Raw genomic sequence first — 24,507 nt, 5'->3', positions numbered from 1 at the left:
CTTCCTGAGTAGCTGGGACTACAGGCGCCCGCCACCACGCCCGGCTAATTTTTTGTATTTGTTTTTTAGTAGAGACGTGGTTTCACTGTGTTGGCCAGGATGGTCTCGATCTCCCGACCTCGTGATTCACCCGCCTTGGCCTCCCAGAATGCTGGGATTACAGGCGTGAGCCACCGCGTCCGGCCTAAGAACTACTTATTCTTTCAATCACAACTCACTGCCCTCGACATCCAAATTTGGCTGATGTTTTATAGGACTCCCCCCGCCACCGATCAAGAAGTCTTGGAAAAGCACCCTGTTGAGTTACTGTGAATATTAGCAGAGATAAAAGGTGTCCACTGAATTCTGCATGTGTTGCCAGAAATGTGTTGACATCTACATTTTAGCCTGGAGGTATCGGTGCATCTGTTAATCCTGCAGCTGCTTCTCAGGGGTTTTGAGTACAGCAGCTTGGAAACTTAGCCAGAAAATTGCGATTCCAAATTTGTGCTTTCGTTAATTTTTTTTTTTTTTTCAACCTCTATCTCCCGGGATCAAGCCATTCTCCTGCCTCAGCCTCCCGAGAAGCTGGGATTACAGGCATGCGCCACCACGCCCAACTAATTTTGTATTTTTTCTTTTTTTTTTTTTGAGACGGAGTCTCGTTCTGTCCCCCAGGCTGGAGTGCCATGGCGCAATCTCGGCTCACTGCAACCTCTGCCTGCCAGGTTCAAACAGTTCTCCTGCCTCAGCCTCCTGGGTAGCTGGGACTACAAGCATGTGCCACCATGCCCGGCTAATTTTTTTTGTATTTTTAGTAGAGATGGGGTTTCACCATGCTGGCCAGGCTGGTCTCGAACTCCTGACCTCGTGATCCGCCTGCCTTGGCCTCGCAAAGTGCTGGGATTACAGGCGTGAGCCACTGTGCCCAGCCCTAATTCCCAGCCCTAATTTTTGTATTTTTAATAGAGACAGGGTTTCACCATATTGGCCAGGCTGGTCTCGAACTCCTGACCTCAAGTGATACTCCCACCTTGGCCTCCCAAAAGTATCGGGATTACAGGCATGAGCCACCATATCTGGCCCAGAATTTGTTCTTTGTTCTTGTGGCAAGTGCTTGAAAATGTGGATTACAAAAGAAATGCTTTCTGTGTTTCATTGTGTGAGTTAAGTGTGTTGTACCAGGCAGATTTATGTAGTGAGGACCACCCCATTAGAGAATGAGGAGTGTAATATAGATTTAAATATGCAAATATATACGTAGAGGAAATATATATATGTATATACACACACGACTTGTGATAGAATTTATCTTGTCACTCAGCAAGAGAAAATTTTGCCTGTGTCATGTAGAAACTTATGCACTTAAGTTATAAAATATTTAGAAATATTTGCCTAGTAGAACCGTAAGGCTTACCTCAGGCTAACCATAAAACTTGGAACTTAAAGTGTTTATCTAAGATAAACATTTAGCAAATATTCAGCAAATATTTGGCAAGGGCCTTCCCTGAGCCAGGCGCTTGTCATTGGTTACAGCCTTAGATTTTGAAATTATATTTGCTTCCTTTTTTTTTTTTTTTTTTTTTTACCCCAGTCCTGACCATGTGAGATACTTGTTGCTTGTGTGCCCAGAAGCTCACGTGGTGGGTTATCAGCCTTTCTCAGGAGCATTCAAGAAAGGGCATGATCCTGGTTTAGGTTTCCTCTGGCACACTGGAGGAGAGTCCGTGGTGACTGTCAAGGTTTCCGGAACAAGACATCTCCCTCATCCCCCAGGCAGGGGCCAGCACCTCCACTGTCCGGCCAGGTCTCCTTGCTGAGTACCCCCAGTGAAAACATTCACACAGAGCAACAAAAATCACATGCATTCATTTGTATGGGAATGGCAGTACTAAAAATAATTTTATTAAACGTCTGCATGAGGCCGGGTGCGGTGGGTCACACCTGTAATCCCAGCACTTTGGGAAGGCCGAGGCCAAGAGTTCGAGACCAGTCTGGCCAACATGGTGAAACCCCCCACTTCTACTAAAAATAAAAGAATTAGCTGGGTGTGGTGGCGCACGCCTGTAATTCCAGCTATTGGGGAGGCTGAGGCAGCAGGAGAATTACTTGAACCTGGGAGGTGGAGATTGCAGTGAGCCAAGATTGTGCTACTGCATTCTGGCCTAGGTGACAGAGTGAGACTCTGTCTCAAAAAAAAAAAAAATAATTGTCTGCATGATACAAAAGTGGATGAAAGACCAGACTCAATGACTCACTCCTATAATCCCAGCACTTTGGGAGGCCAAGGTAGGAGGATCACTTGAGGCTAGGAATTCAAGACCAGCTTGGGCAACAGAGGGAGACCCCATCTCAAAAAAATTAAAAAATAAGCGAGGTGTGGTGATGGCACCTGTAGCCCCAGCTGCTCAGAGAGGCTGAGGTGGGAGGTCGCTAAGTCTGGGAGGTTGAGGCTGCAGTGAGCTATGACTGCACCACTGCACTCCAGCCAGGTGAACAGAGCAAGACCCTGTCTCTAAAAAAAAACAAAGAAATCCAGAAGTGGTACAGAGCAGAATTTCGGCGATCCGAAACATATGCATATTTATGTATTCCAAGTCTTCGATAGGAATGCATTTCTGTGAAAACCAGCAAGAGGCCAGGTGCGGTGGCTCACGCCTGTAATCCCAGCACTTTGGGAGGCTGAGGCAGGCAGATCACCTGAGGTTGAGAGTTCAAGACCAGCCTGACCAACATGAACAAACCCCATCTCTACTAAAAATACAAAAAAATTAGCTGGGCGTGGTGCCACATCCCTGTAATCCCAGCTACTCGGGAGGCTGAGGCAGGAGAATCGCGTGAACTTGGGAGGCAGAGGTTGCGGTGAGCCGAGATCGTGCAACTGCACTCCAGCCTGGGCAACAAGAGCAAAACTCTGCCTCAAACAAAACAAAACAAAACACCCAGCAAAAGGTGGCATGCTTCTCTTGTGTGCTTGGCATAGAGGCAGTGTGGGGTGATCCTAGGATTTTTTTTTTTTTTTTTTTTTTTTTTTTTTTTGAGACGGAGTCTCGCTCTGTCACCCAGGCTGGAGTGCAGTGGCCGGATCTCAGCTCACTGCAAGCTCCGCCTCCCGGGTTCACGCCATTCTCCTGCCTCAGCCTCCCGAGTAGCTGGGACTACAGGCGCCTGCCACCTCGCCCGGCTAAGTTTTTGTATTTTTAGTAGAGACGGGGTTTCACTGTGTTACCCAGGATGGTCTCGATCTCCTGACCTCGTGATCCGCCCGTCTCGGCCTCCCAAAGTGCTGGGATTACAGGCTTGAGCCACCGCGCCCGGCCTGATCCTAGGATTAAGTGTGGTACATCTGTTGTTTGAAGACCCACTTCTACTGGTTGGGAGGCTTTGGAAACGTATGGAAGCTCTCTGTGCATCAGTTTCCTTTTTGAGACAGGGTTTCGCTCTGTCACCAGGCTGGAGTGCAATGGCACAATCTTGGCTCACTGCAACCTCCGTCTCCTGGATTTAAGCGATTCTCGTGCCTCAGCCTCCCAAGTAACTGGGACTACAGGCGTGTACCACCATAATTTTTGTATTTTTAGTAGAGACGGGGTTTCACCATATTGGCCAGGATGGTCTCGATCTCTTGATCTTGTGATCCACCCGCCTTGGCCTCCCAAAGTGCTGGGATTACAGGTGTGAGCCACCGCACCTGGCTGATTTTGTATTTTCAGTATAGACCGGGTTTCACCATGTTGGCTGGGCTGGTCTCAAACTCCTGACTTAAGTGATCCGCCCCGCTCAACCTCCCAAAGTGCTGTGATTATAGGTGTGAGCCACCACACCTGGCCCTTTTTTTTTTTTCTTTTTTTTTCCTGAGACACAGTTTTGCTCTTGTTGCCCAGGCTGGAGTGCAGTGGCACGATTTCGGCTCACCACAACCTCCGCCTCCCAGGTTCAAGCGATTCTCCTGCCTCAGCCTCCTGAGTAGCTGGCATTATAGGCATGCACCACCACACCCAGCTAATTTTGTATTTTTAGTAGAGACGGGATTTCTCCATGTTGGTCAGGCTGGTCTCAAACTCCTGACCTCAGGTAATCAGCCCACCTCAGCCTCCCAAAGTGCTGAGAATACAGGCGTGAGCCACCCGTTTTTTGTTTTTGAGACAGGGTCTTGCTGTCACCCAGGCAGGAGTGCAGTGGCGTGATCTCGGTTCACTGCAACCTCTGTCTCCCAGGTTCAAGCGATCTCGTGCCTCAGCCTCCTGAGTAGCTGGGATTACAGGTGTGAGCCACCACACCGGCTGATTTTTGTATTTTTAGTAGAGATGGGGTTTCGCCATGTTGGCCAGGCTGGTCTTGAACTCATGGCCTCAAGTGATCTGCCCGCCTCGGCCTCCCTAAGTGCTGGGATTACAGGCATGAGCCACTGTGTCCAGTTCTCAGTTTCCTCATCAAGCACCTGGGGGAAAGGAATGGCCACTTTCATGGGATGGTCCTGCAGATGAGCAGAGATGCCAGCCATATAAAGAGCTGTGTACAGAGCCTGGCACATGCGAATTTGTCATCACATAGCAGCCAAGATGATTGGTGGCCTCACTTTATTCTGTCGGCAGTGGTGTGATCATGACTCACTGCAGCCTCAAACTCCTGGGCTCAAGTGATCCTCCCACTTCAGCCTCTTGGGTAGCTGGGACTGGAGGCATGCATCACCACATCCAGTTAATTTTTAAATTGTCCGTAGAGATGGGCGGGGGGGCGGGGGTCTCACTATGATGCTCAGGCTGGTCTCGGACTCCTGGCCTCTAGCGATCCTCCCACCTTGGCCTCCAAAAGTGCTGGGATGACAGATATGAGCTACTGTGCCCCTCCCTTCAAAGACATTTTTCTAATACTGAAATCTGATGCTCACACTCCCCTGTTCAAACTCTACGCAGTTCCCCAATAAGCTCTTACAGGATGCTATCCCAATGCCAATGCCAGCCCCACCTCTACCTTCTAGAGTCTCTTCCAGGGCTCTGGCCACACCCAGTGACAAGCCCTGGCATATAATGGGCCACTGTGTACTCTCTGGGATCACAGTTCTCTCTGCCTGGAATGCTCTGCCACTGGTCCCTGGGGCTGATTCACCACTGGCCTTCCCAGCCAGGCTGTGGTCCTGGAACTCTCCAGGCACTCAGGCTCATCACCAGCCAGTGTGTGGCACCTCCACCCCTCTCGCCATACAAAGCTCCCTTCACCACAGTTACTGTCTGCCTCCCTATCTGACTGCTACTTGTGTCCCTGTCATCGTCCTCTTTGGCCCCCCAGGGCTTGCACTGCACACACAGCCTGGGATAGCAGTTCCATCTTCTGCATGCTGCACATTTGAAGGGGCAGGAACTGCTTTGTGTCTGAGGGCAGCACTGGTCAAAGCCATGCTGGGACATCCCAAAACGACACCCCGGCGTTCACAGACTCCAAACCAGGGGCATTGCTGGGGCAAAAACAATTACTGGAAGAGAAGGGGACCAGCGGCTGTGGATTTTGTGGGGTTTATCAGGAAATGCAGAGAAGTGAAGGGACAATTAGCCATGAAATTGAAGGAAAATGTGCCAGCTTTTGTTGATCTGATAGGAAAGGAGATCACCAGGCCTGCAGCTGCTACTCTTCAGCAGTTTGCAAGGCTGGGAGGAGAATCCAGGTGGTCCTTGTTGACCAGGTGTTAGGATGGTTGACCTGAGCCACATCTCTTCATGGTTGATGAGGCACGAGGTTGCACCTCAGTATTTTCTGGCCAGGGGCTGTCACCCTATGGTGCCCGGACAGCTGCCCCCAAGAACAATGGCCTCCTCACTGCCTACCAGGGCCTCTACTGGCTCCAAAGCCCTTGGCCACTCCTGGCCAGTCTCCACTCTTTTTTTTTTATTTTTGAGATGGAGCCTCACTGTCGCCCAGGCTGGAGTGCAATGGCACGATCTCGGCTCACTGTAACTTCCGTCTCCCAGGTTCAAGTGATCCTTATGCCTCAGCTTCCCGAGGGATTACAGGTACCACCCCCCCGCCCACTATGCCCAGCCAACTTTTGTATTTTTAGTAGAGACAGGGTTTCACCATGTTGTCCAGCTGGTCTCGAACTCCTGACCTCAAGTGATCCATCCACCTCAGCCTCCCAAAGTGCTGAGATTACAGGCGTCAGCCACTACGCCCAGCCCAGTCTCCACTCTTGATCTGGCTGTTCGTTAGTGCCAGGGGCCACTCCTCAGTCTTCTAGTGTACCTGGACCACCTCTCAGTTCCTCTTTCGAGGATTGTGGGGATGATGACTAGGACAGGACGTACAAAATGGGAATGGGCTTCGAAGAGCTGGACTTGTGATAAAGAAATATGATGGTCAGGTGGGCATGTTGGCTCATGCCTATAATCCCAGCACCTTGGGAGGTTGAGGCGGGAGGATCACTTGAACCCAGGAGTTTGAGACCAGCCTGGGAAACATAGCAACACCGCATCTCTACAAAATATAAAAAAATTAGCCGAGCACCGTGGCGTGCACCTGTAGTCCCCAGCTACTTAGGAGGCTGAGGTGGGAGGATCACTTGAGCCCAGGATGTTGACGCTGTAGTGAGCTAGGGTTGCATCACTGCACTCCAGCCTGGGCCATAGAGTGAGACTCTGTTTAAAAAAAAAAAAAAAAAAAAAAAAAAAAATATATATATATATATATATATATATATGATGATTCCTTATTAAAAAATAAAAAGGCCAGGTGCAGGGGCTCACACCTGTAATCCCAGCACTTTGGGGGGCCAAGGCAAAAGGATTGCTTGAGGTCAGGAGTTTGAGACTGGCCTGGGCAACATAGCAAGATCCTATATAAAAATTTTTAAAACTTAGCTGGGCATGGTGGCGTGTGCCTGTGGTCCCAGCTACTGAGGAGGCTGAGGTGGGATGATGACTTGAGCCCAGGAGGTCAAGGCTGCATTGAGCAATGATTGTGTCACTTCACGCAGCCTGGTGACAGAGCAAGAGAGCCCCCACCCTCGGCCCTCCCTACAAAAATTTTTTTAAAAATTAAAAAGGCGTGGTTCGAGAAGAGCTGTAGTCGTCCCAGAGCTACAGTGCAGGTGAAATCAAAATGCAGGTGAGAAAACTGGAGACAGAATACAGTAACAGCTACAGGTGCCCCTGAAAAGGTGCAGAGGCGCTAAGGACGCAAGGAATCCTAAACGTTCCAATCGTTCGTTTTAAAGTTGTTCTGGCAAACCCGTGAAACCCTGTATGAGGAAATGTTTCAGCGAGGGCGCCTGACGCTGTCCCCGAGGCCAGAAAACACCCAGGTTTAGATACGGGCTCTGACCCGCACCTGCCACGGCCAAACCCCTCCCCCTTCTGATCCCGGTCCCGTGTTGTCCTCCAGAGGGTAAGCAGAACACCTGGCAGGGCTGCCTGAAGATTAGGGAAACTGAGGAGACGCGGCAGGTGCCCAGTATTTATGGTTTTGTCCCCAAACGGGGGAGTTATTTGTAAGCACTGGCCACTACCCCTGTAACACCTAATTGTCCAAGAAAAGGCAAAGGGAGGGAATGCGCCGCAGCTGAGCACCGCACAGGCCGCAGCTGGGGTGCACGCCCGGGTGTACCCTTTCCATTGCTGGGAGCTCTGGCGATCGCGGGGGCAGAGGGCTGGGGTTGGGGCGGCCTGAGACCCACCCGGCCCCGCCCCTTCTCAGGCCCCGCCCTCCCCCTCCTCCACGAGTGAGGGGACCTCGGCCGGCTTGGGAGATGGGGGCGTAGCGGGAGGTGGGGGTGCATCCGCGGGCCCTAAAGGTCACGACCCTATGGGGCTTCTCCGGGTCGTGGTGGGGGAGGGGAAATCTCCCCTCCACGGGAGAGCTGAGAGCCGCGGCGAGGGGGCGGGGCGGAGCGCAGGGCGCAGCTGGCAGGGCGGCTTCGGGAGGGCGCGGCCCCTTTAAGACGCCCCGCCGGCCCCGCCCTCGCGCCCCGCCTCCCGTCGCCCACGTGACCCCGGTCTTGTGACTGAGTCGGAGAGGGCGGGGGAAGCCCGCGGCGCGCGCCCGCCCCGCCCCGCCCCGCGTCTGCCTCAGAGGGACCCGAGCCACCCGGACTGCCGCGTCCCCGCCGCCGCCGCCGCGTCCCCCGCCGGGGCCGACCGAGCCGAGCCGGGCCGGAGCGGCGGGCGCGGCCGGGCCGCCATGGACCATAAGCCCCTGCTGCAGGAGCGGCCGCCCGCCTACAACCTGGAGGCCGGCCAGGGCGACTACGCGTGCGGCCCGCACGGCTACGGCGCCATCCCCGCCGCGCCCCCGCCGCCGCCCTACCCCTACCTCGTCACAGGTGGGCCCGGAACCAACTTTCCCCGCCATCGGCTTCGAGGGGGCAAGCCCGTGCGGGGGACGCGGGTCCGGAGGCCGGCGGGGCCCGCCCGGGGGTCCTTCCTGGAGCTGGAGGTCCCCGGGCCGGCTTCGGGACCCCGCGTCGCCGAGGGCCAGCCTCCTCCCCGGGGCTCTCGTCCTCGGGCCCGTCGTACCCGGCGGGGCCGGATTCCTGCCCCAGATGAACTTTGTGTCACGAGGCGCTCGCTGTTGGCATATTAGCGCCGAATCAGGCCCGCGGTGGCCGTCCCGAGGGTGGAAAAGACCGGGGGCTTTTTTAGCGGGGTGGAGGTGGGGGTACGGAATGAGTAGTCCCCATCGCGGTCCGATTTCTCCTCCCTGCACCCTAATGACTTGTCTTCCCCCCCACAGGGATACCCACCCACCATCCCAGGGTCTACAACATCCACAGCCGGACCGTCACCCGGTACCCTGCCAACTCTATCGTGGTCGTGGGAGGCTGTCCTGTCTGCAGGTGAGTGGGTCTGCAGCCTGGGGACTGGCCCTGGAAACGCTGAGGATCCCCGCCCTACCCCCCAGGACTTCACAAAGTCAGCTCTGCTTGTGGGAGTGGGTCCGGCTTGACTTGGATCTTGATGAGAGCCCTTTATGGGAGGAACAGACAGGCTGCCCGTATGCGGTGTGGGAGAGCGTGGGTCCACTCACCATTGGCTCTGAACACATTTTGTGGGGGCAAAAGGGTGGATTCCTTTTTCTAGATTTTGGGGTATTGCACCCCAAGTGATTGGGATGTAGAAAAGGTAACAACGGGACTCGTGGTCTTTTCGTCTTTGTTCTGGGACTTGCAAGGAATCAGGTGTCTGCATTTTTCTTCAATTTCCACAAGCTTACTCTGCAGTCGATCATCGAAGGTGGTGGAAGGTTTCGTTTTCCCGGAAGGGGCATTTGGAAGTAAGTGCACCAGCAGGAGAGACCTCAGTGGGAGAAGCGACGGCTGTAAGAGCTGCTTTAGCCAAAGCTGGCTTGAAACGCCCTTTCAGGAGCTGGACCAGGATGGAAGCCCGGTGGTTCTTTGAGGCAGGAGTGATTTTTTTGATATCCTCGCATTGGACCTGCACAGGCTTTCTGGTTTTCATAGGACCCTGAGGTGCAGCTAGAGGATTGTTTTGTGGAGGTTTTGAGGATTCAGATTTAAATAAGGATTAATTAAATATAAATCCTTGGCAGCTGGGGGTGTTCGGATTGCCTAGAAAGTAGGGGCAGAGTTGGCGGGGACAGGGTTTTCAGCTGTATCTGGGAGGAGGAAGTTGAAGCCGCTGAGATGGAATTAAGAAACCCTGGTTTGGACTTATACTTGATTTCAAAAGTGTGTGTGTAAGGCCTAGAGCAGAGTCATGGGGAAGTGAATGATTTCAGAGCCTTAGCAGGCAACTTCCTGGGAAGAGGGAGGGCATCCCAGAGGTGGGGACAAGAGGCTGGGACCTCAGGGGCAGGTTGTGGCCGCTTGCCTGCATAGGGACCCCGTGACAAACCCTAACTGGGACGTCAGTTTGACACAGTTGGTCACCACCCAGCAGAAACATTGGCCTTTGGAGTGAAGGTGGAGGGGAGGGCAGGGTGGGGCGCTGGCTGCCTCCGGGACATAGTTTTCTCTGGGAGCTGCACCGGGTTGAGGGGGCTGGCAGAGCTGTGTGGGTGTGAAGGCACATGGAGGGGACTCAGAACATGGAGGAGCAGAGGGTCTGCCTGCGTGTCATTGTCCATGCCTTGCCATCCCAGTGTCCAGCCTGCCGGAGGAGCTGGATTCCAGTCCTGGTCCTGCCAGGAACAGGGGGGCCTGTTTCCCCGTCTGGGACATGGGGGTGCCTGGTGAGGTGTCTCTGAAGCTCTTAGCTCTTCTCTGCCCAAGCCCCTGAACTTGGAGATGTGGGAGACCAGCGGCAGCGAGGGATGGCCCAGATATCCCAGGGCTGGGGGGGCGCCCAGGTGGCGGCGCAGTTGCTGTCGGTATGGGGGTGCTGGCCCTGCCACTTCCCCTTCCCTAGGTGGGAGCTGTGTCCCTGTGGAGGCCCATGGCTTCCGCTGACCCGGCGGTGCCCCCCAGCTATGCAGAACCTGGAGTGGGGTCAGGCTGTGCTCTGCTGTGCTGTGGAGGATCTTGGGCTTGGCCCCCAGAGGCTACAGGAGTGGGGTCCTCAGTTACTTGATCACTGTGCTCTCTGCCCTTGGGCAGCTGCACCAGGCAGGGTGGAGGCTGGGTCCTCTCTGGACAAGGTTGGGGGGTCCTTAGTCCTTTAAGTTGGGACCAGAGCACTCTGATCCTCTGGCGACCTCTTGGGTTGCAGCCAGGCCCTCCCAGCACACAAGTCCCTGCACTCTGCCTGTGGTGCCCTGGATGCTGGAGAGTGGCCACCGCTCCCCGAGGCTTGGCCCCTGCAGCAGCATTGGGCATGGGATGGGCCCCTGTGCCCTGCCGCAGCCAGAGGGCGAGCAGGGGGCTGGGTGCTCTGCTGCTGGTGTCGGGAGGGGGTGTGTGGTCCCTGAGCCACTCCTTTCTACGAGGAGAGTGGAGACACACATGTCTGGTCGTCTGGCCGCCGCCTGCCGTCTTGGGGCCGGGAGACAGGATACCGCTCACGTGACCACACTTCCTCCTGCCCCAGGTCCAGCCCACCGGGCTCTGTCCCCCTCCCTGCCTGGTGGCATGGCAGGAATTTGTCCAAGTCACACGTCTGTTAGTCCTTCTGAGTGAGGCTTGGCCAGAGAAGCCTATGTCCCTTGTGGCACTGCTGCCCTGGCCAGGCCTTTGCTGAAGCTTCCTGACTCCGTCTGCCCTTTTTAGCCGTTTATGAGGAAGCATTTCCGCAGCCCAGCGGTGGATATGCCCCTGTTCCTCCTGCCCTCCTGCTTCACGCCTGCCCTGCCCTGCCCTGCCCTGCCCTGCCCTGCCCAAGGCCTGGGCCTCTCTGCCCAGGGAGGCCAGTCTTTCTCTGCTGGGGTGTGGTTATACCTAGGTGCAGGATGAGGTGGCTGCACTGGGAGGCTCTCCTGGGCTGGAGCAGAGCCTGTGCCCTGAAAACCAGGAACGCAGGAGTGGGGAAGGCCCTGGCAACACAGGGCCTGGCCCGCATCAGTCCCCCATGAGTATGGCTGGGCTGTCATTGGGTACTTAGTTTTGGGGGTGACCAGAGAGGAAGTCCTGAAAAGGATTTCACCTTTTCTTCGGACGGTGAAAGGAACAGCTGTGGAGGGCGGATGTTGCTCAGAGGTCCAGGGTGCGGCTCAGTAGCCAGCATGGAGGTTGCCACGGCCCTTGAGGGGCAGAGGTGGGCTGTGGAGGGCACGGGGGGGTGACTGTGGAGCCTGGGAAGGGCTGGAGGGGAAGGAGCCTGTGACATCCTTGGGCTTCCAGATGATGGTGGTGGAGGGGCTGGTCCCTCCTACCGCCTGTGACCTGGAAGCCAGCGCTCCCCTGGTTGAGGAAGTAGCTGAGTTAGCTGGGACGGCCCTGCCCATATGCGTGGCCTATGGGCTGTCCCTGTCCTGACAGTCTTGGCCTGAGGTGTGGGGGCAGCGGATGGGCTGGAGCTTGGGCCTAGGCTGCTTGCTGGGCAGGGTTGTGGACCTCAGGGTCCGAGTGCTGCCTCAGTGGCCTCCTGAGTTTCTAACCTTGGGCTTTGCCCCCAGCTGCGGGCCAAGTGGCACCGCTGGGGTGGGTGTGGTGGCAGGCAGAGTCTCAGGCCTTTCTTCCACAGGAGAGGCTGGGACTGGCCCTGGCCATTGGGTTTGCTGGGAATGGCCCTGGGAGGTCCTGGTGAACTGTCCCTAAGCGAGGCAGCTCCCCCACCCCTGTAGGGGGAGTGGATACCCTGGGACAGCCAGAAGCTGGCTGGAGCTGCTTTGGGGCCACCTCGCCCTGCGCTGAGCATGGCTTCAGGCCCGCAGCCCTCTGAGGAAGCCCTGTGTCTCCCCTTTTCCTGGCGAGCTCCGCCTTCCAGCGAGGTGCGGTGGTCTGGGGTTGTTCCTGGGCGTGGATGGTGCCTCGAGGCCACTGTGTATGCACAGAGGGCAGCTGGGTGCCCTGGGGCAGCCCCCTGTGACACTGCCTGCCTTTGGGGGCTGCCTTGGAGGGAGAACGGGCCTGCAGGATGGGTGCTTGTGACTGGGGAGCCCATCCGGGTTCAGATCCCAGCCACGCCCTTCCCTGCTGGGAGGCCTTGGACACACCCCGGTTTTTAGCCTCCTGTGAGCCCATCTGGGTTCACATCCCAGCCACGCCCTTCCCTGCTGGGAGGCCCTGGACACACCCTGGGCTTCAGGCTCCTGTAAAGTGCCTGTGGGGATACAGGAAGGGTGAGGATGGCCCTTTCCCTGGGCAGCTCAGAGCCCTGCTGCCAGCCCCTTCTGTCCCTGGTGAGGCGGGAGCCCTGTGGCCTCCACTGTCCCAGGGCCCAGCTCCGGGTGGATGACAGTGGCCTGACTGGCCACTTTCACTGCAGGGCTGGAGTCGCCTTAAGGGAGTGCTCTTGGAATTAGTCAGTTCCCTAATTTCGCCAGTGGCCATGATCCCTCCCTGGCCGCGTGGCCTATTGCGCAAGAGTGGGGGAGGGGCCGCTAGAGGGAGCCGGTCAGGACCCGAGCGGTTGAGAAGGTTGAAACCCACCCCACCAATCCAGGTGGGCTCTTCTGGGTTTGGAAGGGAGAACTGGAGGCCGTGGGGACGGACAGGCTGGCAGGGACGGCAGCTGTTCCGGTGCGGGGGTTCCCCTTCTCCCCTCCAGTGCTGGCCCTGCAGCTTGGGGAGTCTTGGCCTAGAAGTTGGATCGTGTTTCTCAGTTCAGAAGATTTGGGGTTTTAAAAAGCACATGATGCCAACACGCCTTTTGAGGTCTAGGGCAGTACTGCAGTTAAAACTTTAATATTTCTGCAGCAAGACATGAATATTCAGATAAACTAGGATAAATTACGACTATAAATAGCCACACACCAGTTTAGGTCACATGTTGCTGCCAGGTGAGTTTGCTGTCAAGTGACAGCGAGTTCTGCCTTCAGTGCCTCTTGGTGTTTGAAGTTGTGGGTGCGGCTGTGGAATCCTGGGGGGTAGGGTATGCTGCCCACCCTCCAGCTGACCCCAGAGCCAGAGGTGAGGGCCGAATTCTCCTGGCCAGCCCTCGGGCCTTCGAAGCCTGTTCAGGGTTCTCGGGTCTGGATCACAGCCTCCTGTTGCTGGCGGAGGCCTGAGCCTCCTGGGGCGGCTGGATCTGTCCAGTTCCTGGGCGGTACTGCAGGGAAACAGGCTCGCTCTCCCCAGACACCCAGGGGCCTTGGCCCTCCTGCCCTGTCTTTAAGTGGCGTGGAGGCGGGCAGGCGGGTGGGATTGAATGGACCAGGGATGGGGAGGCTGCCCTAGGAGGTGCCAGAGTGGGTCCCCAGACTGAGGGGCTCAGCCCAGGGTGGCACAAACGGGCCAGCCCTGTGCTCTGGCTGAGGACAGGATGGGTCTGGACGGAAGCTCCGTGGGTTGGAAGGAGGAGGGTGTTTCCCTGTGCCTGGGAGGCCGTGGGGTCAGTGCGTTTGGTTTGGCCCATGGCGCTGCTTGCAGCCCCGGGGCTGGGAATCGAGGTGCTGAGAAGCGAGGCGCCGGGGCCTGGGTGGGCTGGGCTGGCGCTGCTGGAAATCCTGGCGCTCAGGTGGGCCAGCGCCCTGGCCCGTGGCAGTGGGAATCCAACGTGAGTGAGCAGCCTTCCTGCACTTCTCAGCTCTGACGGAGTAGGTGGGTTTTGGGGTCTGGATGGAGAATTAGGAAGCAGGAGGGCGCTGCTGCCCTTGGACTTGGTGAGAGCAGCAGCTGCAGGTGGGAAGCTGGTGTGGGCGGGGCCACCAGGCAGCACTGAAGCCCCACCCCCGCCCATTGCACCATTGCACCTGGATGTCTCTGCTGTGCCCCATGGGCGGGCTCCAGCCGGGCTCCCCACCCACACCCCTTTGCCCAGCCTCCTCCCAGGCACCTCTGGGCCTTTGAACAGGCAGTCGGCTCTGCCCGCAGCCCTGCCTCTCAGCAGCTTTGGTCCTGAGGCGAGGTGCTCAGATGGTCACTGATTGGGCCGGCTGAGGGGGGCCTGGTGGCACTGGGGACCACGCCAGGGGGCAGGCTTCTTCCCTGGAAGGATTTCTCAGCTGGTTCACCCTCCCTGTCTGCTTTTTCATGGGACATTGTCTAACCAGAATATACAGCCAGTGTGTTTCCTGGGATTTGACCGTAGATGCCGTGAAGGAAACAGGAAAGGAAGCCCAGACGCTCCCTCCAGCTCCCCCGGAGCCTGTCATGGCCATCTGTGGGGACACAGCTGGTGCTCGGCCTTCCCGGGGCTCCCCCATCTCGACTGTGTGGTCTTGGGAGCTGTGGCAGCTGGGGCTTCTGCCCACCCGACACCCCGGGGAGAAGGTCCTGGAGCCGGGCAGGGCAAGCTGCACTCGGCAGGGCTGGGCGGAGGTGTCCTGCCCAGTCTGGACTGGCAGGGGCAGCCCTGGGCAAGGCTGAACAAGTGTGGTGGCCTGACGACCTTGTGGTGCTTAGACAGGGGACACTTTTGTAAAAGTCCACGCAAGAAGTAGAAACTTTGCTGACAGGCTCCGGTCTTTGGCTTGGCTTTGCCTTGGAGCTCCACGGTGTGCTCTGCAGCCCAGCTCCGCCCCTCCACACAGACAGGTGGCGCTGTGTGAGTCTGGGAAACACTGGGTACAAGAGGGCTGGCCGCAGGACTGCTCAGAGCCTTTTGAGAACGAATGAACACAGGGACTCTAGGAGAAAAGTTTCCCCAAACCGGCTGAATGGTCCCCCTTTTCCAAATGTGTACCATCGTGTCTGGCTACTTTTAAATTGTAGAGGTGTTGCAGGGGGGTTTTACTTTGTTGCCCAGGCTGGTTGTGAACTGCTGGCTTTAAGTGATCCGCCTCAGCCTCCCAAAGTGCTGCAGTTGCAGGCGTGAGCCACCGTGTCCAGCTCCATTGGAGATGGCTGAAGGGACCTCCCTGAGGAGGCCGGAGGGAGGCAGGTGGGCATGAAGTGTTTTTCTTTTTTGAGACAGTTTTGCTCTTGTTGCAAAGGCTGGAGTGCAGTGGTGCGATCTCGGCTCACTGCAACCTCCACCTCCCGGGTTCAAGCAGTTCTGTCTCAGCCTCCCGAGTAGCTGGGATTACAGGTGCCCGCCACTATGCCTGGCTAATTTTTGTATTTTTAGTAGAAACGTGGTTTCACCATGTTGACCAGGCTGGTCTTGAACTTCTGACCTCAGGTGATCTGCCTGCCTCGGCCTCCCAAAGTGTTGGGATGACAGGCGTGAACCACCGTGCCCGGCAACTTTTTCTTTCAGCAGTGGAAAGCCCAACTTCAGAATATTCTGGTTTATTTTCCATAATCCCGGGAGAAGTAGGGAATAGGTTCTGTGGGTGGGGTTTGGGCTCCCCAGCCTGCCTTGCCTAGCAGTGGTGGAGGCAGTGGCCCTCATGAGTCCAAACTCCCAGAAAGCAGCTTGGAAACATGCAGGGTGCTGGGATGGGAGTAGGGTTCCCCAGGTGGCCAAGTTTTCTTCCCTTAGCAAGGCACAGGTAGTCACGCTTCCCTGTTGCAGGCGGGCGACCACACCACCTTGTTGTAGGCTCCCCTTCCCCACTAAGCACCAGCTCCCATCACCTGTCAGACACCCCCACACTGTTGTGTTCTCTCTCCACTTACTTCAGTACTGGCTGGATGGAGGGGTTTGGGCCCCCAGGAGGACCAGAAGGAGCCCGTAGGGGGCTGCCTGTCTGGTGGGAGCAAAACTTTTCTCATTTGTGCTGAGCTGGCTAGTGTGGTTAATTTCAGCTGTGTCCAGAACTTTCCAGAAATAGCCTAAGGAGCTGAGCTGAGCACTCGGCTTCTGGCTTCCTACTTTTAGGGCCTCTGAAACTGACACTTGGGTTCAATGATTGCAGGTCACTGAACCTGTGCTCACTGGTGCAGGATTTGTGGGATGGCCTTTAGGTGTCTTAGTCTGTTACATTGAACTTTGTTGAAGAGGAGACTTTGAGATCACATTTTGAGAAATAAGACATTATTTCTTCAGACATTGTGTGAACATGGCCGACTGCAGTCTCCCATTAACCCACCCCCACTACCAAAGGAACAGAAATCCAACAAAAGCCCAAACACTGACGGGACCCACTAAGCTTGCTGGTTGCTCCTTTTTTTTTTTTTTTTGAGACGGAGTCTTGCTCTGTCGCCCAGGCTGGAGTGCGGTGGCGCGATCTCAGCTCACTGCAAGCTCTGCCTCCCGGATTCATGTCGTTCTCCTGCCTCAGCCTCCTGAGTAGCTGGGACTACAGGCGCCTGCCCCAGTGCCTAATTTTTTTTTTTTTTTTTTTTTTTTTTTTTTTTTTTTTTTGAGACGGAGTCTCGCTCTGTTGCCCAGGCTGGAGTGCAGTGGCCGGATCTCAGCTCACTGCAAGCTCCACCTCCCGGGTTTACGCCATTCTCCTGCCTCAGCTTCCCCAGTAGCTGGGACTACAGGCGCCCGCCACCTCGCCCGGCTAGTTTTTTGTTTTTTTTTTTTTTTTTTTTTTTAGTAGAGATGGGGTTTCACCGTGTTAGCCAGGATGGTCTTGATCTCCTGACCTCGTGATCCGCCCGTCTTGGCCTCCCAAAGTGCTGGGATTACAGGCTTGAGCCACCGTGCCTGGCCTAATTTTTGTATTTTTAGTAGAGGCAGTGTTTCACTGTGTTAGCCAGGATGGTCTTGATCTCCTGACCTCGTGATCCACCTGCCTTGGCCTCCCAAAGTGGCGGGATTACAAGTGTGAGCCACCGTGCCTGGCCTCTGGTTGCTCCTTTTCTAAGAGCAGATATGTGTGGCTTGTGGCACTAAAATGATCTTGCCTCTCAAGGTTTTACTTTTTGAGATGGAGTCTCGCTCTGTCACCCAGTCTGGAGTATAGTGGCTCTATCTCGGCTCACTGCAACCTCTGCCTCCTGGATTCAAGTGATTCTCTTTGTCTCAGCCTCCCAAGTAGCCGAGACTGCAGGCACATGCCACCACGCCTGGCAAATTTTTGTATTGTTAGCAGAGACAGGGTTTCACCATGTTGGCCAGGCTGGTCTTGAACTCCTGAACTCAGGTGATCCACCCGCCTCTGCCTCCCAGAGTGGTGGGATTACAGGCAGGAGCCACCATGCACCCAGCCTTGCCTTTCAAGGTTAACTGATAAGACTTTTCAACTGTTTTATTCTTCCCCTTTTCTTTTAATGTTAGTGATTAAATAGCAGCTCTGGCCATTCTATGAACTGGCACATGCAGATGGTTCTTGGGGCTCTCCGGGCCAGTGGGCTGTGGCTGGGCGGTGGGGGGGCTGTTTTCTCAGGCGGATTGTCACTGTCCTTCACCGGAGGTCCTCATGTCAGTCATGGCCACTGCTTGGTTGAGTGCAAGGGTGGGAGGGGTGAGGGTTCTGGCTGCCCGGGTCCTAACGGTGCCGCCCTCTCTGCCTGTCTCTGCCGCAGGGTCGGGGTGCTGGAGGACTGCTTCACCTTCCTGGGCATCTTCCTGGCCATCATCCTGTTCCCCTTTGGGTTCATCTGCTGTTTTGCCTTGAGGAAGCGAAGATGCCCCAACTGCGGAGCCACCTTCGCTTAAAGGAGCAGCAGGCCCGGCTCTCCTACCCCAGCTCTTTTTCTAATGTAAATGTTGTGTACAATAGTTTTATTTGATTAAGCTTCAGAACTGTTTTGTAAAGCGAGGTGGGACAGATGTGGCACACGCCAGCTGCGGTTTCCCGGAGTGTGGAGCGGCAGCGCTGCTGCTCCCGCCCGAGGCTCATGACAACTCAATAAAGCACTGCTTTTATTTTCTGCAGTCTTCAATTTGAGAAAGGTGAGAAATAATGTTTTCAATAAATGAGATTCATACCATTGTTGACCTGGTGCTGCTTACTCGGTGCTTTCAGACACCCAGGAGAGACCGGAACGACGCCGGCATTGCTGCCTTGGCGCTCCCCAGGCCAGGCCTGACCACCTTGTAGTCAACAGGCGCTTATAGCTCAAGAAAATATGCTTGTTTTCAAGTTCTTTATTATTAAAATTATAATCCCTTGACATTTACAGAACAGGCACCTCGGTGCCAAGGACAAGGTCATCCCCCCGTTCTGGTCTGGGAGGTGGAACCTGGGGCCTGCAGGTTGCATCTGAGACCCCCCAGGTCCTTGTCTTCAACCCCGTAACAAAACCAGAACCATCCCCAAGGGGGAACGCCAAAGGCCAGGTGTCACCCATGGTACCAGATGGGGCTGAGCCCTGCCTCTGACGTCTGAAGTGGGGAACATGGCCATGGGGTTTGCATGGACTGAATTCTCACGTGGCTGCAGGCCCTTCTGTAGGACAGACTGGGGGCGTTAACATATAGTTCATGGTGCCTGCAGCCCTTCCTGGGGGCGGGGTGGGGGGCATGCGTCTGGTTTGTCCTCCCAGCAGAAGCAGAAGCAGATGGTGACACTGCTGGACCTGGCTGGAAGGAGCCTGAAGCATCGCCCACGTCCACTGGCTTACCTGCATGTAACCTCTCCCAGTCTCAGCCTCACAGGAAAGTAGTACACTTAAGGCAAGGCCAAAGGAGAGGTGATAAGCCACAGCCCCAGCACCCCACAACACACACAGAGCGGCTGGGCTGGAAATCTGTCACCCGGGCTGCAGGGCAGCGGCATGATCTGGCTCACTGCAACCTCTGCCTCCCGGGTTCAAGCGATTCTCCTGCCTCAGGCTCCTGAGTGGCTGGGATCACAGGCACGCACCACCACGCCTGTCTAATTTTTGTATTTTTAGTAGAGACTCCTGACCTCAGGTGACGTGCCTGCCTCAGTCTCACAAAATGCTGGGATTCCCCCATACCTGGGCCGGGCTGGGAATTGGATCCAGATCTTTGGCAGTCAGAGGTGAATTCCAGCCCCAGCCTTAGGGCAGCCAGTGCGCAGTCCTCACATCTGTACCACAGGGCCAGGTTCTGAGGGCATCATGGCTGCTAGGCTGAAAAACCCGCCCTCTCCAGGCACCAGAGGTCATCCTGGCTTTACACGTATCCTCGAGAGTCTGTACCCGATTCAAACACGGAGAAACCGAGACCCCGAGAAGTTTGAGTGTATTGGTAATGGATGCAGCTTTGGCCAGCTAGCAGAGTGAGAACACAAGGAGCTGTGACTCCGACGCCCAGGCCTGTGTCCTGGATGGGCTGTGTGCAGCGACTCCAGTCAGTGACTCCTAACTACCAAGAAAAGGAGCTCTCGGAAGGGATTTCGTCAAGTGCTACATGTGGCTGTGATAAGGGCAGGCAAAGCGTCTTAGCACTTACAGCTCTGGTGCAGTCGGACGGAGGGCAGGGGTTTCTCCATCTCTGGAAGCTCTACACTTTGATTAAACATTTTAAGTTAAGTTACATTCATATAGTATTTTCATAATTTATATTGCTTAAAATTATGATTTGCATGCTAAGATGCAAACTTCCGTGATATTTTCTTTAGACATAATGCTACTAAGAGCACGTGCTTTATAAAATAAAATGGGTCTCATTGACATCAGGTGCAGAAAGCCAGTCATGAAAGCACAGACTATCCCTTATTCTGGCTGTTAAGGAAAAAAAATTCATTTAAAAAAATACAGTAAAGATTGAAACCAAGTTTTACTGTTTCTTGAACAGAATAGGAAGAAAATATTTTAAATGACTGAGTTGGTCATTAGACTATTACTCATTTATCTTAAAGGCAGAAATGTGTCAACCCAACTACGTGAAACAGAGAAGCATGCTTTGCTTAGGCAGGCGACATTAGAGTTAGGACGTGCCCATCATTCCGCGAGGGAGAACCGGAGAGGCCCGGAGAGTCCTTGGCCGTCTTCTCATCGAATGATGGGTGCCGAGCGGTCGTTCGTCACGGTGGGGCGGAGTTTCACAGTGGCAAAGGGGTTTTCTCCGCTGCAGGGGATAAGAAAAACCTTTCAGAACTTCCACTCCAAGAGGGAAACTGGATTTTAACAGCGCTAATAACCCATTCTTGCCCTGTGAGACTGCGGCTGACCACCTCACCAGCTTGCACAGGTCCCAGCAGCGATTTCTGAGTGGAAGTTTTGTTCAGTGATGAGTCCTACACCGTACCACCCGCTGCAGAATGATCCCAGGTTTTAAACGTTCTGGACATGGGCACCCACACCTCTGTAGTCCTGCATTGCGTGTGATATGGGGGCTGCTCTGGGGTGGCAGGCCCTGCTCCCAGGGTGGTCTAAAGCAGGTGGTAAAGGGAGCAGGGGGCTGCAGTCCCCCATGGCTCCACAGGCCGAGGCCTTTCTCAGGCTGGGCCTCCTGGGCACGGCACCGAAGGCCCTTCTGGGGACACCGTGGGGAAGAGCAATGTCACATGCTGAGGCTCACGCAGGAGGCCACACCTACCTGAGAAAAGGCGGCTTCGCAGTCCCGTTGGCATCGTTCTGTGAGAAAGATAAAGAGGCTTATGGAGGGCTTGGAATTGGTCTTTTTAAAATTATTTTAGGTAGAGATGGGGACTTGCTATGTTGCCCAGGCTGGTCTCGAACTCCTGAGCTCAAGTGATCCTTCCACCTTGGCCTCCTAATGTGCTGGGACTACAGGTGTGAGCCACTGCGACCGGCCTGTGTTGGAGATTTTTAATAAGACTGAAGGTAAAGACATCTAAAACATAAGGGATGTTTAAAAGTGCCCTGTCCCAATCTGTGAGACTGTCTAAATTCACTTGGAAGAATAAGGCAAGAACAGAAAACGCTCTGAAAGGCGGTAACGGCCCTCCCAGGTGTCAGAGCATGGACAGAGCATGGCACTGCCTGCGCGGGTCACCTGTGATGTGGAGCCGTCAGCTAAACTCGGAAACAGTTTCACAGAATGAAGCTTGAGCAACAGCGACATCACAGAAGAAAACATTTGTGCCAAACAGAACCTCTCTGACTCGGGGGAAACAGATCCTGCAGGTCCTCAGCCACGGTCTTTTTTTGCGCAGAATCTAGTGACTAGGGTGTGCTTTTTGGGAGCTGACTCCTGAAGCATGACATGAAGAAACAGGAAGTAAAAATAAAACCCCACTGGCTTTGGGGCTGCTAGAGCCAGGGATCTTGTAGGAAGCTGAAAAACTGAGGAAAAGAGAAGGTGGAACCAAAGTTCAAAGGTGCCTACAGAGCTCGGGGTCGGGAGCACCTCCTTCCAGCACCTGCCACCCAGTGCGGGCCAGGGCCAGGTGTGTGCCGCCTTCTTTGCCTCACTCCAAAAAGCCTGCCGGGTTTAACAATCTTTCCAGCCCGCACACAGGGAGCAGAGTCAGGCAGCCGCCCAGGAGAGGGCAGTGTAACACCGTGTAACCAGCCTGCGGCCCGGCCACACCCTCCTGACAGCCCCAGGAAGCGTCTCGGCACCCCCGGGGGGTCTCAGGGAGCATGCACACCTCTCGAGATTGACTTAGGGAGGCCCTCTCGTGCCCGATGCCGGCGCTGGAGTGCAGGCCGTTCCTGGAGGTGGAGGCCCAGGCCAGGCCTCCTCTGCGATGGCCTGCACTGCTTGCTGGGTGTACAGACTGTGGACACAGAAGGCAGGTTGGAGGCCCCAGGGCTGTGGCCTGAGGCCTACCCCACCCTCCCTAGACCCCCTGGGCAGGGCAGCTGGGGCCAATTCAGTGTCTGCTTTTCATCACTGGAGCACAAAGCCACTGCCCTGCCTCGCACATCCTACAGGGCTTTAAATGGCTGCGAAAGTGACTTCCTGCAGGGCACGCAGCGCTTCCCTAGCAGGCCTCGAAGGAAGTCCTTGCCTGTGTGAGGTTCGTGCTCTGTGATGATGATGGGCTCATTTATAACTTAAATGCACCAGGGCGCCTGTCGCGTGTGCTCACGGTGCCAGCATTCGTGGACCCTGTTGCAGAAAGGCCTCCTGTGACCCAGAGGGCAGGCGGCCGGGCCGTGGCTGGGCCTGACGCACGCTTCGGGCCAAGCCTGACTCCACTCCGCCCTCCCCTCCCACTGGAGTCCTCTGACTCCTTGGGGCCAACAGCGACTCCCTGTGCAGCTTACGCTAGGGGAAGGCGCTTCCCAAACTGGAAACCAGAAACCCCCTCCGCCCACCCCACGCACACCCCGGAGCTTGTTCAGAGCCTCCTGGGCCCCAACGGGACTTTAAAGGCGTCCCAGTGAATCCTCACAAGGAACGCAGCAAGAAGCACCAACTCCTGCCAGGAGGACTGAGGAGGAAAAAGAACGCTTCAGATGACAGCTTGAAGCCACTCAGTGTCGGGCCAACCCCGTGCACACACGCCTGAGGCCCAGCAATCCTGCTCCCCGTAGGAACAGGTAGGGCACACACCCATGGGCACCGAGACACTCGGGCAGCGCCAGGGAAACAGCCCAGACCGGAAACACCAGACACGCATCAATGAGAGAGCCAGAACCAGCTTCTGTGCAGACAGCGGGTCACCGCACAGCGCTGACCCCAAGCAGGGCTTGGGGAGTCTGGTGTTGGAGAAGTGATGGTCACGGAGGTGGGCCACACTGGGTGATCCTGGGAGCTGGGAACATCCTGCTGGGTACACGGAGTCACATCATGAAAATTCATCGTGTGCTTTTCTGTCTGTGGTATTCTGTAATATGATGTTCATTTTAAAATACGTATTGGGCCGGGGACAGTGGTTCACACCTGTAATCCCAGCATTTTGGGAGGCTGAGGTGGGTGGGTCACCTGAGGTTGAGAGTTCAAGACCAGCCTGACCAACATGGAGAAACCCTGTCTCTACTAAAAATACAAAATTAGCCGGGCGTGGTGGCTCATGCCTGTAGTCCCAGCTCTCAGGAGGCTGAGGCAGGAGAATCACTTGAACTGGGAGGCAGAGGTTGTGATGAGCTGAGATTGCGCCACTGCACTCCAGCCTGGGCAAAAGCGAGATTCCATCTCAAAAAAAAAACCCAAAAAACAAACAAACAACAACAACAACAAAAAACCCCTAACAAAACAACAAAACAAACAAAACCAACAACAAAAACATAGTGGACGTGTTCAGGCAGATTTCCCGTTTAACGTCTACATGTTCCTCAGGGACCTGAAACCTCAGCACTCCCTCTGGATACAGGGCTGGCAGGAGCCTCTCTGCCTCCCTCTCCAGGGCAAAGCAGATCCACAAGGGCAGGGGCTTGGCACATACGCTGCCTCTTATCTGGTGGCCTCCAAGGGTCTCACAGCATCCTCCCTGCGTGTCTGTCTCAACCGCACACACTCAGCCCACTGTGGTGGTCACTGAAGCTAGACCTGCCCTCCTCCCTGTTCCCTTTCCTTGCAGTGGGGGATACCTCCAAGCCAGAGGCAGCACTGCCACCGGCACCCAGGGCCCCGCGGGTACTGCCTGCTGCATGTCCTGTGTCCCCAGCAAGACAGGAGACCACGAAGGCCACGCAACCAGTGGCCACTACGAGAGTGGGTTGGGCTGCAACTGGAGACTGTACAGCGAGGCCACCAAGTGGCTGACTGCGGCCAGGGTGGACACATCTTGTGATCCCCCATCTCCCCCAGGAATCCAAAATCTGTGTGTGGACACTGGCTGACCGCCCGTCACCCGATGCCTGTTCCACACCCCCTTCCTGACTGTACGGAGCTTCCAGGGTGCCCACCACATAGCCATGTGCTCAGGGTGGGGGACTAGTTGATCCAGCTTTCAGAGGGGTCCCGGGCAGCTCGGAGCACCCAGAACCGCTTTTTCCTCGGGCTGCAGCAGAGAATGCTGGTGTCTCTCACTGCAGAGGGCAGGACAGAGTGATCCAGGCCAGCGCAGGGTGGCCTTGCTCCTGAGCAGAACGGAATATCCCTAAGGAACATTTCCAAGCCAGCTGGAGGCCAGTTACTTGCAACAAAAGTGGCCCTCGCTGACACCTGTCTTCAGTGTGAAAACCCATTCCCGTCCTCGTCTGTGGTCCGGACTTGTCTTCCAGTTCACTTCGCATCTAGTTCAACCCCTTTATTCTCAAAATGGGGACGCTGAGGCCCCGACAGGGAAAAGCCAACTGCTCTGAGTCACCGGGATCTTTTTGGAAGCCAAGGTGCCCATGTTGTGATGCAAACGAAGATGCGTGCAGGCCTGCACACGGGCACCGGCTGCTCTCAGGAGGGGCTCACGCCATGGTGAACGCGCGCTGTGAAATGCAGG

The 24,507-nt window shown here is 55.6% G+C and overlaps 2 protein-coding genes across 2 annotated transcripts in view; one reads left to right on the top strand and one right to left on the bottom strand.

The window, feature by feature from the left end:
- The window catches only part of BRI3 (brain protein I3), a 128,385-nt gene extending 110,151 nt beyond the window's left edge, over window positions 1–18,234 (top strand). The window contains exons 2-4 of the mRNA XM_050784181.1: window positions 8,034–8,290; window positions 8,701–8,803; window positions 17,825–18,234. Of these exons, the coding sequence (XP_050640138.1) occupies window positions 8,149–8,290; window positions 8,701–8,803; window positions 17,825–17,957 (378 nt within the window). The 5' untranslated portion in view covers window positions 8,034–8,148 and the 3' untranslated portion in view covers window positions 17,958–18,234. The remainder of the gene's footprint in view (window positions 1–8,033; window positions 8,291–8,700; window positions 8,804–17,824) is intronic.
- A 1,730-nt stretch (window positions 18,235–19,964) lies between these two features.
- BAIAP2L1 (BAR/IMD domain containing adaptor protein 2 like 1) overlaps window positions 19,965–24,507 on the bottom strand; it is a 110,935-nt gene continuing 106,392 nt past the window's right edge. The window contains exons 13-14 of the mRNA XM_050784021.1: window positions 20,751–20,788; window positions 19,965–20,279 (exon numbers count right to left, since the gene is read on the bottom strand). Of these exons, the coding sequence (XP_050639978.1) occupies window positions 20,204–20,279; window positions 20,751–20,788 (114 nt within the window). The 3' untranslated portion in view covers window positions 19,965–20,203. The remainder of the gene's footprint in view (window positions 20,280–20,750; window positions 20,789–24,507) is intronic.

This window comes from Macaca thibetana, chromosome 3 (genome assembly GCF_024542745.1).
Source record: "Macaca thibetana thibetana isolate TM-01 chromosome 3, ASM2454274v1, whole genome shotgun sequence".
NCBI classification, from domain to species: Eukaryota; Metazoa; Chordata; class Mammalia; order Primates; family Cercopithecidae; genus Macaca; species Macaca thibetana.
The sequence above is the reverse complement of the archived record's forward strand: the minus strand, read 5'-3'. Positions and strand labels throughout refer to the sequence as shown.